This window comes from Haplochromis burtoni, unplaced genomic scaffold (genome assembly GCF_018398535.1).
Source record: "Haplochromis burtoni strain Fernald_Lab_line unplaced genomic scaffold, NCSU_Asbu1 Contig_275, whole genome shotgun sequence".
Lineage (NCBI taxonomy): Eukaryota > Metazoa > Chordata > Actinopteri > Cichliformes > Cichlidae > Haplochromis > Haplochromis burtoni.
Genome location: NW_024582636.1, coordinates 649192 through 665552, shown reverse-complemented (window position 1 = coordinate 665552; position 16361 = coordinate 649192). Strand labels below are relative to the sequence as shown.

At 41.4% G+C, this 16361-nt stretch overlaps 1 protein-coding gene across 1 annotated transcript in view; it reads left to right on the top strand.

The window, feature by feature from the left end:
• The window catches only part of slc49a4 (solute carrier family 49 member 4), a 45188-nt gene extending 40970 nt beyond the window's left edge, over positions 1 to 4218 (top strand). Inside the window, exon 9 of the mRNA XM_042227665.1 lies at positions 1357 to 4218. Coding sequence (XP_042083599.1) covers positions 1357 to 1472 — 116 coding nt within the window. The 3' untranslated portion in view covers positions 1473 to 4218. The remainder of the gene's footprint in view (positions 1 to 1356) is intronic.
• The last annotated feature ends 12143 nt before the right edge of the window (positions 4219 to 16361 follow it).

Sequence of the window (16361 nt, the reverse complement as noted above, 5' to 3'; positions counted from 1 at the left end):
CGGTGTGAGTTGTGACACATTGTCCTGGCATGTATTCATGGATTCTGCTGCCTGTTATAACCTGATTTTCTCTATATTTACTCTGTCAGCTTCCTGCTTCCACTGCAGCCTGTATCCTGGCTGAGATATTGGCCTTCACCAAGCAGGAAAGATTCAGCCTAACATCTTTGTCAGGACAGAGTCTCAAACACCTGCAACTCGCAGCCCTCGCTGCGAGACGAGCAGCTTCCCAGCGAGGGCTGCTTAATGCACGTGAAAGGAAGAGTTTATTGATTTGCGTTTTGTCCAGGCTTTAGACCCATGTTTACGCGTGCGCGCACGTGCAAGCGTGCATGATGACAATCTGTGGCACGCATCACGGAGGCTGAACAAGCAGAGGTTATGTGTCTGAGTGCTGGTGAGTTAAGATGCCGGCGGTTCAGCGCTGGTGTGAGGCTCCCATCTGCCCTCCAGATTCAGCATTATTGCAGACAGCCAGAGCACCTCTCCTGCGGTTAATGGAGCTTGAACAGAGCAGAGAAAATAGAACACCTCATTCTGCACCATGTTTAGGTTCAAGTGTAGGTCAATGATAATAGGGAACACTGCCAATATCATTGAATTATTGAGAGTGATTATGAAAGACGGCACAGGCTGCTTCTGTTTTGTGTGGCATGTCGGAAATTCCTGTTGATTAGCCATTAGGGCTGTTAATGCTAATTAATCATTCAGTGTCATTTCATGTGAACATCTCCTTTAGGTTTCTGTATGTATGTGGAGTCATATTATTATAAAGGAGCACAGTGTCATATGTAGGGGTTTGCTGCTGTGTACCAGGAACTCTGGTCGTGTCCTTTTCAGATTCTTTTTATTTTTTGACGTGACCACCAATACCACAGTCATTTAACCATGATGATAGTGTTAATTGGCCATGATGAGAGCCTAACCAAGTTTTTGCTACAGTTCAGATCAGCTGATCTCAAAGCTGACCCTCAGTTTGATGCTCCTTTTGCACATTTAAAAAACACAAGTACAGCGATGCTTTTTAGGTTGCTTCTTACTCTGGCCAGCTTATGCTTTCCAGATATGTGCACAGAGGTGAATTGTGGGATCTCTTTTAAATATAGTGGTACTGACTGAAAGTTATCAGGAAGCCAAGAGGGAAAAGGTTGAAGAGGCAAATGAGAAATGCACAGTTGTCCATCACAACCAGAGTGTGGCTCTCTCCCAAACCATTTCGATAGGGGTCTGGTTTAATTAGGCCAAAATGACTGTTTGGTACCAAGATGGCTGCCAAGTAGGAAAACTTTCTTAAAGCTCTTTGGTGATTGAACAGAAATCTAACTCGTGCTTGTTCCCTTTCTTGTCTTCATCTAGATGTGTCGTGGCTGAACTGGTGTCTAACTGGCTCCTGTCTCTTCAGCCTCGTCCTCATCCTCTTCTTCAGGGAGTCCTACGATCGCCTCTACCTGGACGTCTTTGTCTCTGTGTGACACTATGAGGATGCAAATGTGCAACCGAATAATAAAGGACTAAATGATAACTCTTGCACAACGAAGATGAGAAAAGGGAGATGAAGGGCAAGTGAACCACCTGCGCTCTTTTAACATGTAATGTTTTAGGAATAAGCGTGATCTCAATGTTTACTCTTTATAGGTGATCGACTCAACGCCATATGACTGTTTAACTCGTTATTACCTCCTTTTGTCTCAGTGTTTGTATGTAAACGAGCTTTTGTGACGGCTTGAGTTTTCTTTACCGGGTACAGCATGACGGACGGTTGTTTATTAACTGATGATGTAACATTTAAAGCTGTAATCAGTGTGCCCCCCCCCCCTCTTCCCGCCTTCCTGCCATGCGGCTGTTTGCATCCCTCCTCCTGATCTGATCATCATCCCTGCAGAAACTGGACACGCTCAAAATTACTGCACATCACGTTTACTACAGATCTGCATCAGAGGTGTGCCCCTAACGAGGGTGGAAAGGAAACGTTTCCTCAGCCAATCAGCAGGCCTGGCTGTACTGGATCTCCTGGTGTTGTTGGCTGTTGCAGATGTGCTCGTGGTGAGTTTGCCTGTAATATTGCCTGTCAGTGAGAGGCAGGGACTCGCTCCCTGTTTTATCAGCCTCTCGAGACGAATCTCATGGAAAAAAAATCTCCCAGATTTCGAGACATGGGCCGGGATCAGACACACCTGGAGTGTTCTACCAATCTGCTGCACATGTGGAAGAAATAAAATGCTCTCTGTGTTCTGCCTGTTTATAGATAACTGTATCAATTTCTGGGAGGTTTGCTTTTTAATTTGACGTTTGTTTGGGGGGTTTTTTTTGTTTTGTTTTTGTTTGTTTTTTTTGATCGTTTTTATTCATTTGTTTCCTCAGAAATCTGCCAGTATTTACTGGAAACATCTCAACACTAACAAAGCTAAAGAGTTAAAAAAGAAAAATCATAACAGGATGAAAATTTCAACCCCTGCTAAGATCCACAAAGATGAGACAGGTTGTTTTATTATACAGACTGGATTACGCAACATTTGAATTGCCAAGCTGCTGGTCTCCAAAGCACCAGCGGGTGTTTTGCACCAAACATCTGTCACTTACGTTTCTAACTTGTTCATGTTTGTGTCTTTGCCTTGCACATCACTTATGACAGAAGTGTTTGTGTTTTCCTTTAGGTCCTCTAAACGGTTTCCTGGTGCTTTTTTGTCTTTTTCTTTCTTTCACACTTTTTTTTTTTTTTTTTTTGTGTGGGGGGGGGGGGAAGGGACGTGTTGCCTTAATTGCCCAGTGCAGTGCGTTCAGCCTCCCTCTCCTCTACACTGTGACTATTTTATGTGTAAATTTTGTAAAAGGTCATGTTGTTCTGTTTTGTGGCACACGCTCTGGTCACACTGTGGTGTCCCGGGTTTTGGTGATAAATGTTCTGTGGAAAAGAACAAACATGACTGTCAGATATTTCCAGCACCTTATTAAAGAGCATTTTACAAATAATACTGCTGCTGTTCTCCTATTGTTATGCTAATAAAGGTTATTGAAAACATACCTCTGGATAACTTGTAGCCACCTGACATCAATTTGTGCTTCCCAGAGTTAATCTTTGATTTTAGTTTCTTTGGCCACTGACCTGTTCATTTGTTGCTTTTTTTTTTTTTTTCTTTCACATCAGTCGTTCTCTGACCTTTCCCCAGAGGACACTTGCCTTTGTTCAGAAGCAGATGTTTCCTGTGCTGTGCGCTCACACAGCTTTTTCAAACACTGTGTCCCTCTCACTTTAACGCACCCTGTTTAGGCTTTACATACATTGCACTGTGATCCTTAGTCAAAATGGAGTCTTCAACATTTTGGATCATCACTTGTGCTCCATGCACATGCTAGTATGTATACAAAACACGAACCATCGCTCATTGAAGTCTGTTTTGAAATCTCGATATATATATATATATTTTTTTAGCATGTTCTTGGGTTGTTTACAACCGTTCTATCAGTTCACAAGAACTGATAGTAGTAGTTATCAACCCACTTTAGCAAGTATATTTGGCAAGGTGCAATTATAAATTGTATAAGCTGAGTCACAAAGATGCAGACCAGCTAGTTATTGTAAGAAACATGCAGGTAAAATGCAAAACTAAAGCTCACACTAGGAAGTTGTTTATAGAAAGTAAGTCATGTTATTTAATATAACTGCATTAAACATCTCTTCTCTGAATGCAGAACTTATTATAGCTTGAAGCAGATTTCAGTTCAATTCGATTTAATTTTATTTATACACCACTAATTCACAACAGCAGTCACCTCAATCGCTTCGGTTGCTTAAAATTTAAAAATAAAGGCCTTACAGTAACAAAAATCTCCAACAATCTAACAGTTCCCTATGACCAAGCATTTGGCAGCAGCAGGAAGGAAAATCTCCCCTTTAACAGTGCATATTACTGCAACATTTGGATGGTAAACAACATGAAAGCATGGATCCTGCTCTGCATCAACAGCCAGTAGTGCTGGTGGTGTGAGGGTATTGGGCATCTTTTCTTGCAACACTTTGGGCCTCTTAGCACTAACCGAGCATCATAAAGAGCCGCAGCCTGCCTGAATATTGTTGCTGCCCATGCTCATTACTTGTGAGTACAGTGTTCCCATCTTCTGGTGGCTGCTTCTGATAGGATAGCGCACAACATCAATTAATGCTTTTTATAGCATCAATCACAAATACTTGGCTTACACAGCTTGTCACACTGGAAAACATAAGATTGTGTTACAAATAAATATTTACTAACATAATAAAACATAAGTTTTCACGTCTTGAGTTGCAGAACTTTATGTGTTCACACTTGTATTGGTGATTGGGCCTTTAAGAAGCAGGTTGCATCACACTCTGGTGGGACCTGGACTTGTTTTCTGTTATTCTGGCAGCACAGCAACCTCCATGCACATCATCCTGAGGCAGGAGGAGAGGAAGCTCCCAGGAGGACACCTGCATTCTAGGAAATCTTTCAGTTTTCCTGCTTTTGTCTCTCTTTGGATAAAAATCAGGAAGAAGATGCTTCACCCATTACCTCACTGTTTTTAGAGCCTTACATTACATCCATCCTGCCTGCACGGTCCCCTCCCTCTGGTGGACCAGCTGGGGATGAGCTCATGCTCTGTTGCTGGCGAGAAAAGGTCTCTGGGGCGAGTGTGTATGCTACAGTCATCAGTCTGGTTCCAATTACTATGAGTGGCTCTTCGTGCGAACTAAAAGATGCTGCGATTTATCGAACCCTCTGTACAATATTATTCTGTTGCGAACTTAAAGCTTTGAGCTATTGCCATTGAGACTGGCAGGAGTTGTGACCTGAGCCAAGACCTTTATCAGGGGTCAGATTCACAAAGTGACATAAAAAATAAGTAAAATCAGATTTGATGGTTTTAGGTTGGGTGTGCCGTAAAAAATTATTGCATGGCATTTGAAGCAAGCCTGCAGGGACATAAAATGAGTCCACTTTACGTCCCTGCTGATCCATGATGATCTGTTTGGTTTTGAAGACACTACCACAGTTAAAATAAATGTGCCTTCTTATGCCTTTTTTTTTTTTTTGCTTTATTGGGAGTTTATTAACAAAGGTTCAGTTTTTTCCTCCTATCTTCCATCCTTTTTGTCCCCTGTGATTGGGCAAAAATTGGACATGACATAACACAGAGATTTATTTATTTTTTTCAAATTAATCAACAATGCAAATTAAGAAAACTCTGAGGTTATTAATTGATACATTTTTTTGCCGTGGGTGTGTTTGTTTGTTTATTTGCAGTATCAAAGTCCAAGAAATGGTTCCAAGGGAAGGTCGATTACTCGTTACAAGTGGTTGTCAAGCCAAACTCCCAGAGCTGTTTATATAAAAGCAGCTGTTGTTCAGTAAAACTTTATCATGAAACTGGAATGGTGTCCAAGCAGCCATTGTTGATGGTGGAGCTGGAGGATTTTAACTTCATAAACACAAGAACACAAAATCGATGTGCACATTGGGGACTTAATGATTCAGTCCCATGCAGAACTTGTGAGTTTGCTCACTTACAAAGATATCAACAGTCTCTGATTTTGTTAGTTTCTTTTTCATGGAGACGGAATATCAACCAGAAATCTCAGAAGCTTGGTGGGAAGATGAAAACTGTTTGGAAAATAACCTTCTAGGACCTGGCGTCCACGTCTGAGGACATCACATTTTGGGTTATTTAGACCAAAATACAGAATTTTGCTCTACAAGGGCCTGATATCCACTTACGAGGACATTATGCTGCCACTGAAATTTAAAACTAATGTCCTCATATGCGGATCTCATTTTTCTCAGAAACAAAAATCAGATTAAAAAAAAAATCAGGTAATTCTTTGTTTTTACATTCATCAGGTCCAAAATCAGTCCAAATATAGCAAAGAGAAATTAAAAATGCATGGCATGAAAGAGTTTGGATCTTAGGAGGTTAACGACATATAATGACCATAAGTCGCCATCAGTCTGCAGCTCCATGCCTAACATCACCTCATAGGGTGAGGACGATCATGAGAAAGGTGCTGGATCAGCCCAAAACTACACATGAGCAGCTGACTAAGGCAGTTGGGACCAGAGCCACCAAGAACTCCATGCTGTGCTCGACTGAAATCTAGCAGTTTCATAAAACCTGAGGTGGAAAAATATCAAATTCTGACTCTTGTGTGAAAACAAAAAAGAATCAGATCTCCAATAAGTTCAAGTTCAAGCAAAATCTTAACTTAGTGAAGTTTAAAATTCAAGTCAGGTTCAAAGAGAAGCTCCTGCAGGCAGAACACCACTGTTGAATACTTTTATTAAATCGGGTTTTAGCTAATGCAGAAATGACTAGCAAAGGGAGCAGATGTTTTATTCACACAGAGGGATGTTATTAAGGAGAAACCACTTTTGTCTTTTACAGTAAGGCCCGGGTTTTAGCTAACTCCTCTAACAAACACCGGGGGGAAAAAGCAGTGGCTGTGTTTTCTTGTCAGGGAGAGATTAGGTAATGACGCGTACATTTCACACTGTTTGCAAATGCAACACTAACTGTTTATTAACAGCCTTTCAGCAGCCGTTCAATTCCAATTTCTCCCCCTGGCTCGCTGTCAGTGTGGGACGTGGTGTCATGGCTCCGGGTCCTCTGGGAGCAGATGGGGGCCACACAAAGTGTAACAATAGTCGTCTTTTACCCACAAGCAATTTGGATATTTTGGCTTTTGTTGCTCAGCCTGTCAAAGGCTATGAAAGCAGCTGGCTGGCTGACAAAAACTGGTGTCACTGTTGCTGCGACTGACATTTTTATACCCTGTCCTTTGTTTTCTCCTCTCAGACACTGCTGCTGGTTACATTTCCCTGTTGTCTCTCCACTGAGACTCTGCTTGTTTTTCTCTCTCTTGTGACTCAAAATCACTGGTGTCTTTTCCTATCGTCGCACCTCAATGTCTCCTTGGGCCTCCCCGAGCTTCAAAAGTCCCTTAATTGACTTCTCCAGTATTATGAAAAATGAGCCACACTTTCAAATGGCTCATTTAGCACAATTGCTATCACAGTGCTACTTTATCTTCAACATATTTAAAAAGGAGCTAGGTGCTCTTGATTAGGAGCGATGGGCTGCAAAAGCCAGCGCTACCAGCGTTTGACAGCTGGCCACTAATTTCCCAATTCATCACAGGTGAATTTGAGGTATTTGGTTGCTCCTGTGGGGAAAACACAGCATACATTAAGTTATAAATATGACACAGGTATTTGTGAAAACCCTGAGACAGACTTGTAGGAGTTATAAAAGGCGCACGTGCCTCCAAGTGCACATGTAGCAGGTTGATTTTTAGAGCTTGCAGGGCGTTTTGTTCGCAGGTTTATGAGCTCCAACAGCTGCTGTGTGACAGCCATGTGTCCTGTGCAACATGTCAGACTCACACAGGCTTATTTAATTTCAGCGTACTGAACGGAAGCATCAGTTAAGTGCAAGCACTCAATACAGCCTCCCATACACGACAACAGGTGTGAGCTCATTTCAGTCCAAAGGATAAAATCTGTCAACGCAGACTTCATTTAATACGAAGCTTTAACAGAGGATATTTTCCTTTTTTGGACAAAATACTCCCTTTTGTGTACTTTTGCATAAACGAGAGCCACTTTCAAACCTGATGGATTTTTTAAAAATGACAACATCCATACAAATTGAATCGAATAATTCACTAAAGATAAAATATATTTTAAAAAAAACTGAATTAAAGGAGCATTTTAATCAGAGTATAGCATTAGTCAGTTAAACTTGTGGGATATTGATGTGGTCAGTTAAGTACCAGAGGGGGTTGTTAATCAGTTTCAGCTGCTTTGGTAGGCGCACTAGAGGGACAACAGTAACACAACCCCCAAAACAGGAATGATTTTACAGGCCTCTCACATTTGATCCCTCCTTAACTTTTCTGACTGTTTCTTTGCTATTTTTGCATTTGGCTAGGGCCAGTGTCACTGCTTACAGCATGAGGTGATACCCTGTCCCTACAGAAGTTGCACTGATAGTCCAACTCCTCCAAGATGGCACATAAAGAGGTTTGCTGTGTCTCCCAGCACACTCTTAGCATGGAGGAGATTCCAGGAGACAGGCAGTTACTGCAGGAGAGTTGGACAGGACCGTAGAAGGTCCTTAATCCATCAGCAGGACTGGTATCTGCTCTGGTCTTGCTGATGGGCAAGGACGAATAGGATGGACACTGTCAGAGCTTCAAAATGACCTCCAGCAGGCGACTGGTGTGAATGTCTCTGACCAAACAGTCAGAAATGGTTTTATGAGGGTGGCCTTTGGACCCCACATCCTTAGTGGGCTCTGTGTTCACTACCTGACACTGTGGAACCCGACTGGGGGGTACCAGAATCGGCTGGTCCACTGCCTTGTGCCCTATGCCTTCCACAGATAAGAGCAGGTTCACTTTGAGCACATGTAACAGACGTGAAAGGTTCTGGAGAAGCTGTGCTGCAACATCGTTCAGCATAACTGGTTTGGGTCTGTGATGGTGTGGTGAGGCATATCGATGGAGAGATACACAGACCTCTACAGGTTCGCCAACATTACCCTGACTGCCATTAGGCATCATGATGAAATCCTTTGGACCCATTATCAGACCCTATGTTGGTGCAGTGGGTCTTGAGTTCCTCCTGGTGCACAGCAACACCCGGCCTCATCTGGCGAGAGTATGCAGGCAGTTCTAGGAGGATGAATGAGCTGACACCATTGCAGCTCCTGAACACAATGTTTCGACCCATCCTGCACCAGCAGGTTGCACCTCAGACTGTCCAGATCTGGGAGGAGACCTCCCAGGATCATAAGTCATCTCATTATGCATACCCTAATGTTGTCAGGCACGCACGTACATTGGGGTCATGCAAACTACCAAGTACCATTTTGAGTTGCTCCAATGAAATTCATCCTGACACATAGTTTTTTTCTCTTTGGTTTTCAGGGTGTCTTTGAACTCAGCCCTCTGTAGGTTGATCGTTTTCATTTCCATTAAAACAGCGTGGCATCGTTTCCTAACACATCAGCCAGTATATTTCAGCATTACATACATTTTATAGGCACATTTTGCTTTGTATTGTAGCTTCCTAACTACCACGAGTCAAGCTGGCCAGAGCCAGGTGTTCTTCTTTTCACAAGTCTTGAACTTTTAAGTCTGCGGAGAGCAACTTGTATATTCAACAGAGTTTCAGAGGTGTTCTGAGAAAAAGGAGAAAAAGTATCTACCTGCACAGCCAGGTTCTGCTTGGCTGAGGCTCCTCAGCTCTAATGCAGGAGGACGTGGCCCTGACGGAAGCAGCATGTCCTCTGAGCAAGAGCAATTATGATAACCATGCAAGCGGAAAGGCTGTAGCCGGAAGAACAGGTAGGCAGGCTTTGATCCGGCAGGCTGTCTATTTAAATCACAGCTCACCTTTGCTACAGATGCAGTCCTCAGCTAATGTAGATGGGGTTGGTGAAAAAAAGAAGCTGTCTGCAGGATCCGTGAGCTCCTGTGTCATGATCCACAGCTGTTTCACCCCACGAATCATCACATGTTTCACTTGCCCTCGCTCCTTGTTAAAGATGAGTGAAGGTGGGAGCGACAGACTTGGAACAGGCTGCTCCTCTGGTAGTGCAGGCAAAGGCTTTGAGGGAAGAAAACACTGTACTGTTACACTGATTGTTGATAAGTTGGTCATTAAAGCTGCTTTAAAGTTACATCCCACATGCAGCTCATGAAATCTGCAATGTTAGACTTTAATTTTGTAGTACCAGCAGTTAGTTTAAAAGCGTTTAAATACCAAAAATATTGTGTGCTTTAAAAATCTTTTTTGGACTCAGCTATTCTTAATGCAGCTGTTCACACCAACTGCATAATTCTGCTGGACGACTTTGCGGCATTTATTTATTTTTAACCAAGCTCAAGTTTTCAGATTTTTTGGACGTGAATAAACGGATCTGACCAATCAGACCGCTGCATTGGCAAGCAAGGCTATTGTAATACGAATACTATTGTACTCAGACACACAGTTAGACACTCAGTCAGCTGTCTGAAATCATCCCTTCTCTGCCTCAGATGTGGTCCCAACTCTGGCAACAAGAGCTCATCCTGCCCCACTGACATCCTGAAATATGTACGAAAGCGGTCGTGATTCAGCTTCAACTCCTGGATCAAACCTTGAAATTCTGCCTGCTGCTGCCTTCTTGTGAGAATTGGACCCAGAATCTCTGCTTCTTGTTTAGAAATCAGGACAAGCTCATCATTACTTGATGATGATGTCATTTTTTTTCACAGTGCATCTTTTTCAGGAGGAATTTTACACAATGTCTCAATTAGTGGAAATCCTTTAAAGACAAATAAGAACTGGTCCTTATGGAAAGAACTTATGGAGCGGCTACGAAGCTTTTAATGCACAGTAGCACAAAAACATGCGTTAGTGTAGGGATGGGCACAGTGGTACAGTGATTAGAGACGTCACCTCAAAGCAATGCGGTTATATGCTCAAACCACAGCTGGGGGCCCTCCATATGGAGCCTCCATGTTGATTATAAGTTGGTTGTAGCTCAGTGAATGGTCATATGTCTCTCTGTGTTGTCCATGTGATAGACTGGTGACCTGTCCAGAGTGTACCCCACCTCCTGCCCCATGACTGCAGGGATGGGCTCATCCCTCCCTTTTATACTTTACAGAAACTGAACACACATACATCTACATGCAAACTGTGTTAAAGAGGCGTATATCACAGCTTTTAAACACTTTCTTAGGAGGGACTTTCTTAATCTGACCTTTTTCTGTGAGCAGAAAATCTAGAAAGACGGTGTTTTAAACGTGCGCGCTGTTAAAAAAGCAGCATACACTATGATGTATCTGTCATTTATGTCACTATTGAACATATTGATTTTTACAAAATTACTTTGGTGGTTAAAAGAAGAAAGTGCTGCATGAGCAGTTCCAGTGTAATAGTGGCTGTTAATGAAGTTGTTGTTGTTGGCGAGCGGGTAAACAGCTATCAGTATAAACAGCTCTCTACTCTCAGTTTAAATGCACAGTATGCTTAAAATGCACATCTGCAAAATGTGCTTTATTAATAAAAAAAAAAGCTATTTTCTTGTACCCATGAAGTTAAGAATGCAGCCACAAACAATAAAAATAAATAAATAAAGCTGAACAGGACCAAAGCTCATTATGTCAGCTGATAAAATAATCGGGACGTCACTGCAACTGTTTTTTGCAAGAAAATATTGGCTTAGTGAGGCACTGTTTACTCTCCGAGGTAATCTGCTGCTGCTGCTGCTGCTGCCAGGAAATGTGCAATGTTTCGTTTTTGTTTAGAAGAAAAGAAGACTGCAGATGAAATACGTTCTGAAGGCTGTTGGAAGCACGCTTAATTTTGAGGTTTGTTTTTTTTTTTTTAAAGCGAGTTGGCGTGTTGACCTTTTCGCCCTGCACTGAAAGCACCCCTGTGGACAGTGTTTTGAAGTGAGCTGATTGGTTAAGTGTTCAGCCGAGTTGTTTTGTCGATCCCCCACTGTGTTCGTTTGCATACAGTCACTCACAGTTATATTTAAAAGTGGCGCTCAGACTTTTGTTTGAGATCTTTTTCCTTTGACCTTATATTTGCTTTTCCCTTCACAATGTTTTAAAAATTAAATTACATGTTAAAATATTATTTGCACTTTGCTGGACATCTGGGTATTTCTACATATTGAATCAAAACAGTGCCAGAAAATAGTGAATGAAGAAAGAATTTTGGAGAAGCTGGTGTTAAATTTTAAACTTAACTGCATTTTATATGTTAACCAAGTAAAGCTTGAACCAGATAATAATTAAATATAATTTTGCATATATGAGTCTGAATTTGTATTATGTTTGCTATATGTTGCATTTTTGAGCAATGAATCGCTTTAATGTTTATTGTGCAATTTATTCAGATCTATTAAGCAAAAAAGAAAAATCACACTGATTATGCAGAGGTTTCAAAAACTCATGTATCAAATATAATAGACTTGGTGTTACATCATTACTTCCAGTAAGAAATGGTTTGAAAATCCTGCACCTATATCAGTACAAGTATTGCTTCTAAGCCCTGACAAAATGTAATTTTCACTCTGTGTACACTACATGGTTGTCATCATGCTCTCATTCTTGTGAGGATCAATACTTGGCCCATGTGTGAGCTCACCGAGAGAATTAATATTCCCTGTCTGTGCCCAAAGGAAAATCACATCACACACAAAAGTCACAACAGTGCACCGTAGGACTCTTTGTGGTTCTCTTAAAAACTTGTGGGCTTTGCCTTTGGGATCCTATTGGGCAGAAAATTAGAGGTGCAACATGTCAGTAAGTGTCTGGGCTGGGTCAGCGGTTTCATTAACCTGTCGCTGTTCCAGCAGTGAGGAGAAAGAGCAGCAGATTTCACAGTTTGACTTAATTTTGAGGTCAAAGAGCTGCAGGAGGGTGCCATGCAGTCACCTGAGACAGAGCCACTGGATGTGTCGGGTGTTGGTGAGAAAAAAACGTGTGAATGCAGGAAATTACGTTTCAATTCAGAGCCAAAGTGATTCACAGAGAAACACTGTGCAGTTGTTCCTTTGGTGTCAACACTGAAAGACGGATTCTACTGCACACCGTATGCTCCGTCAAAATAAAGATGAGTGATCAAAACACTCAGAAAATACCTAAAGCATCATTAGATGTTAGATAACTGGCTTCCCTGTGCCTCTCTGTGGGGTCGTAGAACAACACGGATTTCTCCCATCGAGTCAGCAAAGATCAGTCTACACGACAGTGACATAGGTGCATCTGACCAATCAGCAGTTGCCTTGAGTATTTCAAACTTCAGCATTCTTCCAGAATTTGGGAAATATGTATTGTTGCTCCTACTTCTCTTATTGGATGATGTGAGCATGTATAAGTATATATGTATATATACATATATATATATGATTGTATGATAAAGTTGGCTTGACTTGACTACTATGGTCATAATACTAAAAATAAAAGTGGTAAGTTGATGAAATTCACACATTATGTGCTTGAAAAGTTGCTCTAAATGTTGAGATACGTGTTGATTGCATAGGATTTCTAAATATTATTGTAATTGGACTCAGACTGACATAAGTGATGCCGTTTCATTTTTAGACATAGACCAGATGCATCTAGTAGGCCATAGTCAGGATATTATATTATTATTTTCATTATTATTTATAATGTAGAACATTGACAAACAGTAATAATCTGGATCTTGTGACAGGTTTGAGTAACATTGTTGGTTTCAAGCTGTAAATAGTCAAATATGTCTGATTTTGCTCCTTTTATGAATTTCTAAAAATATATTTTTATTCTACTTAAATTGTATATATTGGTGTTTACGTTTCCTGTGAGTCTACTGTCCTATAAGGGGTTAATGATCCGCTTTAACTTGACGTTGATGTCTCTAATTATGCACGTTGTTTCTTATTATAATTCCTCATGTATATGTTCACTTTAAAAAAGAAGGGTTTAATTAAAACAACATCACAACCAGAGTGGTAGACTTGATACTTGACCTGCACTTGACTTAAGCTTCCAGTGAGCGCCGACTGACTATTTGCCCGAGGACATTCAAAGAAACAATATTTTTCATAGTCTTTCCTTTTGAATCTTTGCCGCTCTGTCTTACATAACACTGAGATGTGTGCAAAGTTCCCATAACCTATGTACTCCTCCATGTTTCCCCCTTTTACAACCCTGATTTTCTGTGTTTATTTAATCTATTTAGAGGTCGTTTTCACTGTGTTGCTGATTGACCAAAACATCGAATACTTGACTTTGTCTAAAAGACTTTATGCTGGTCTGGCTAAAGTGTTTCGGCTGCTAAAATTACATTGCATCGTCCTCTAAGACTAAGAACATTATTATGTGGACAAATTCACTGTTTCCATGCAGTGTCTGCATTATTTAGCACTTCCCTGTAGCAAGCTCCGATTCAATATAATGATCTCATACTCTGTTTACCTTTTCAATGAAGGCATTTAGAGTTAACAACAATTCAATATGTTGAGCTACAGGATCAATTTCACGTTGATGTAAAACACAACCCGCCGCGCACAGACAACTGTACCGAGTCCTCACTTCTATAAAATATTATATAAATTAACCGGACACAAAACAAATATGGAAATATTTCAATGAGTCATTATTCGCGAAAAAAAATGAATGATGCAATATGTTTTGATACATGATCACAACTGTACATCTAGGGAGCAGACAAACTGAAAACTGTCTGGAAGTGTTTTAACGACACTTTATCACTTTGTCAGATTAGTAATATAAACTTGATTAAAAGCATAATCCTCAAATTGAGCCTTAAGCCTCAAAAAGCTTTGCTGAACTAGTTGCAACTGGAAGGAATGTCCTCCTGTTTCAAAACTGCAGCGTAGAAAATACAAGAGGCCATGTTAAAGTGCCAAAATCTGCAGGTGACCACACGGTAACACTGCCGTACGTCTACCTGTGGATTTTTACACTTTTCTGCATCTTTTAATTGGTTCAAACTGAGAAAAGGAGCTGGTCTTTCCACTTATGTTCACATTACAGTGCCATCAAAGTGTGTGAACCATAATTTGGTGCTATGTGTTATTTTGTCTTCGTGCTAGAAGTGGAAATTAAACTCTCCTGATGTCTCTTTTTTCTCATCAGCAGCATGAAAGTAGTGAGTACTGCACCTGTGCTGTTACACCGATCTGTCTCCGCCTCACAGGATGCAGTATAGCAGGTGGATAGTGCTACACCCACCCACTGCTCAGGCACGTCCCAGACCTTCCAGTCCTGTCCCTCTTTATTTTCATCCCCGGTGCAGTGATTTCGCCACAGTGCTCAGTCTGTTCCTGTGAAGTTGCTGATCTTACTTACTGATCTCCTCTCCAACAGGCAATAACAGAGGAACAGAAACACGGCAAGAGACCTTGAACCTGTTTGTCGTGTTTGGGGTAAATACACTAGAGCCCAAGTTTGTCTCTACTGCGAGCACCACAGGCTCAGGGAGGGCTTTACCTGGGATGGAAACTGGGGGTAGGGGAGCAGAGATGAAAGTTGTAGCCAAATCTTCCTGTTCATGCTCAAAGCCCAAAAGCTTGCAGCTATTTTCTGGATTGACTGATTTCACTACTGGGTTGCAGAGCAAAACTGTGCACAGCCAGACTGTAATTCTACACATTCCTGGCTTCGGCGCCCACACACGGCTCTGATCTCACAGGAGCGCTCATGAGCAAAAGGAAAAAGGATTTTTTTCTTTTTACACCTAAAACAGGCCCAATTTGCACTGCTGGAGGTACAGAGATGCGCCATGAATCATTTCTGCTGATTACTCTACAAAACATTTGAGCGATTGGTTTGGAGACGCAGTGGAAGAGTGAAGCTAAATTAGTAAAGCAAGTAATAATGGCCGCAGGGTTGAAAGAAAGGGTTAAGTGGAAGAACGACCTAGTAGTCCATTCATTACACATTGTATTCCTGCAGCTGTGTTTAGCATTGAAACAATCCACGAGGGGTGAAAACAAGTGCGGCTTTTGGTATAAACACATTGCTATGAATGAAATGCTTAATTCCTTTATGCCCTTTCAGTCTAACGTGTGCCTTTAATCTGTTATTGCGCAGTCTGAGTTTTGAGGGCAAGAGAGGGGAGAAAACTTTCCTAACCTTCATGTGGCAGCTTTCATTTGAGATAAATTGTCACTTAATGGAACACAGCGCTTTTGATGCACACGCATGTGGGCTTGTGTTTTAAATGACATTGGAGGAAATGGCATCAAACAAGCACAAGGACAGGGAAATTGCTTAAAAGCCTGTTGCAGCACGTGGTGAATGCCGAGCCCTAAAACTGATTTGCAATTATTTTGTCAACTTTTTTGTTTTTACCCCCCCTAAACTATAATACCTATGTTCCTCTTTTTGTTGTTTAAGCACTTTTAAATTGTCAAGCTTCAGGTGAAAGCTCGTCTGCTGGCATAAACACAAACTACTGAAAAAAACCCCATCAAATTCTGGGCTGTACAAATGATTCATGCTAAACAACCTGTTACTGCCTAAGATCTGCGAAGTAAAGGAGTGTGTGTGTGTGTGTGTGTGTGTGTGTGTGTGTGTGTGTGTGTGTGTGTGTGTGTGTGTGTGTGTGTGTGTGAATGGCTGTGATTCTTTGATGCATTAACGCAGTCAAGGAAAGTGGGGGCTGATGTCCCTGCTGCTAACGCTAATCTGCCATTGTAGTGGGCCCAGTATAAATCATAGAACAGCTACCATACCATAGTTTGTCATGTCAAATGATGTAAAGTGAGTTCTAAGCCTTGTCAGCATATATGACAAGGCTGCAGGCCTCCTTGTTGTTCCTAGAGTATTTAAAAGT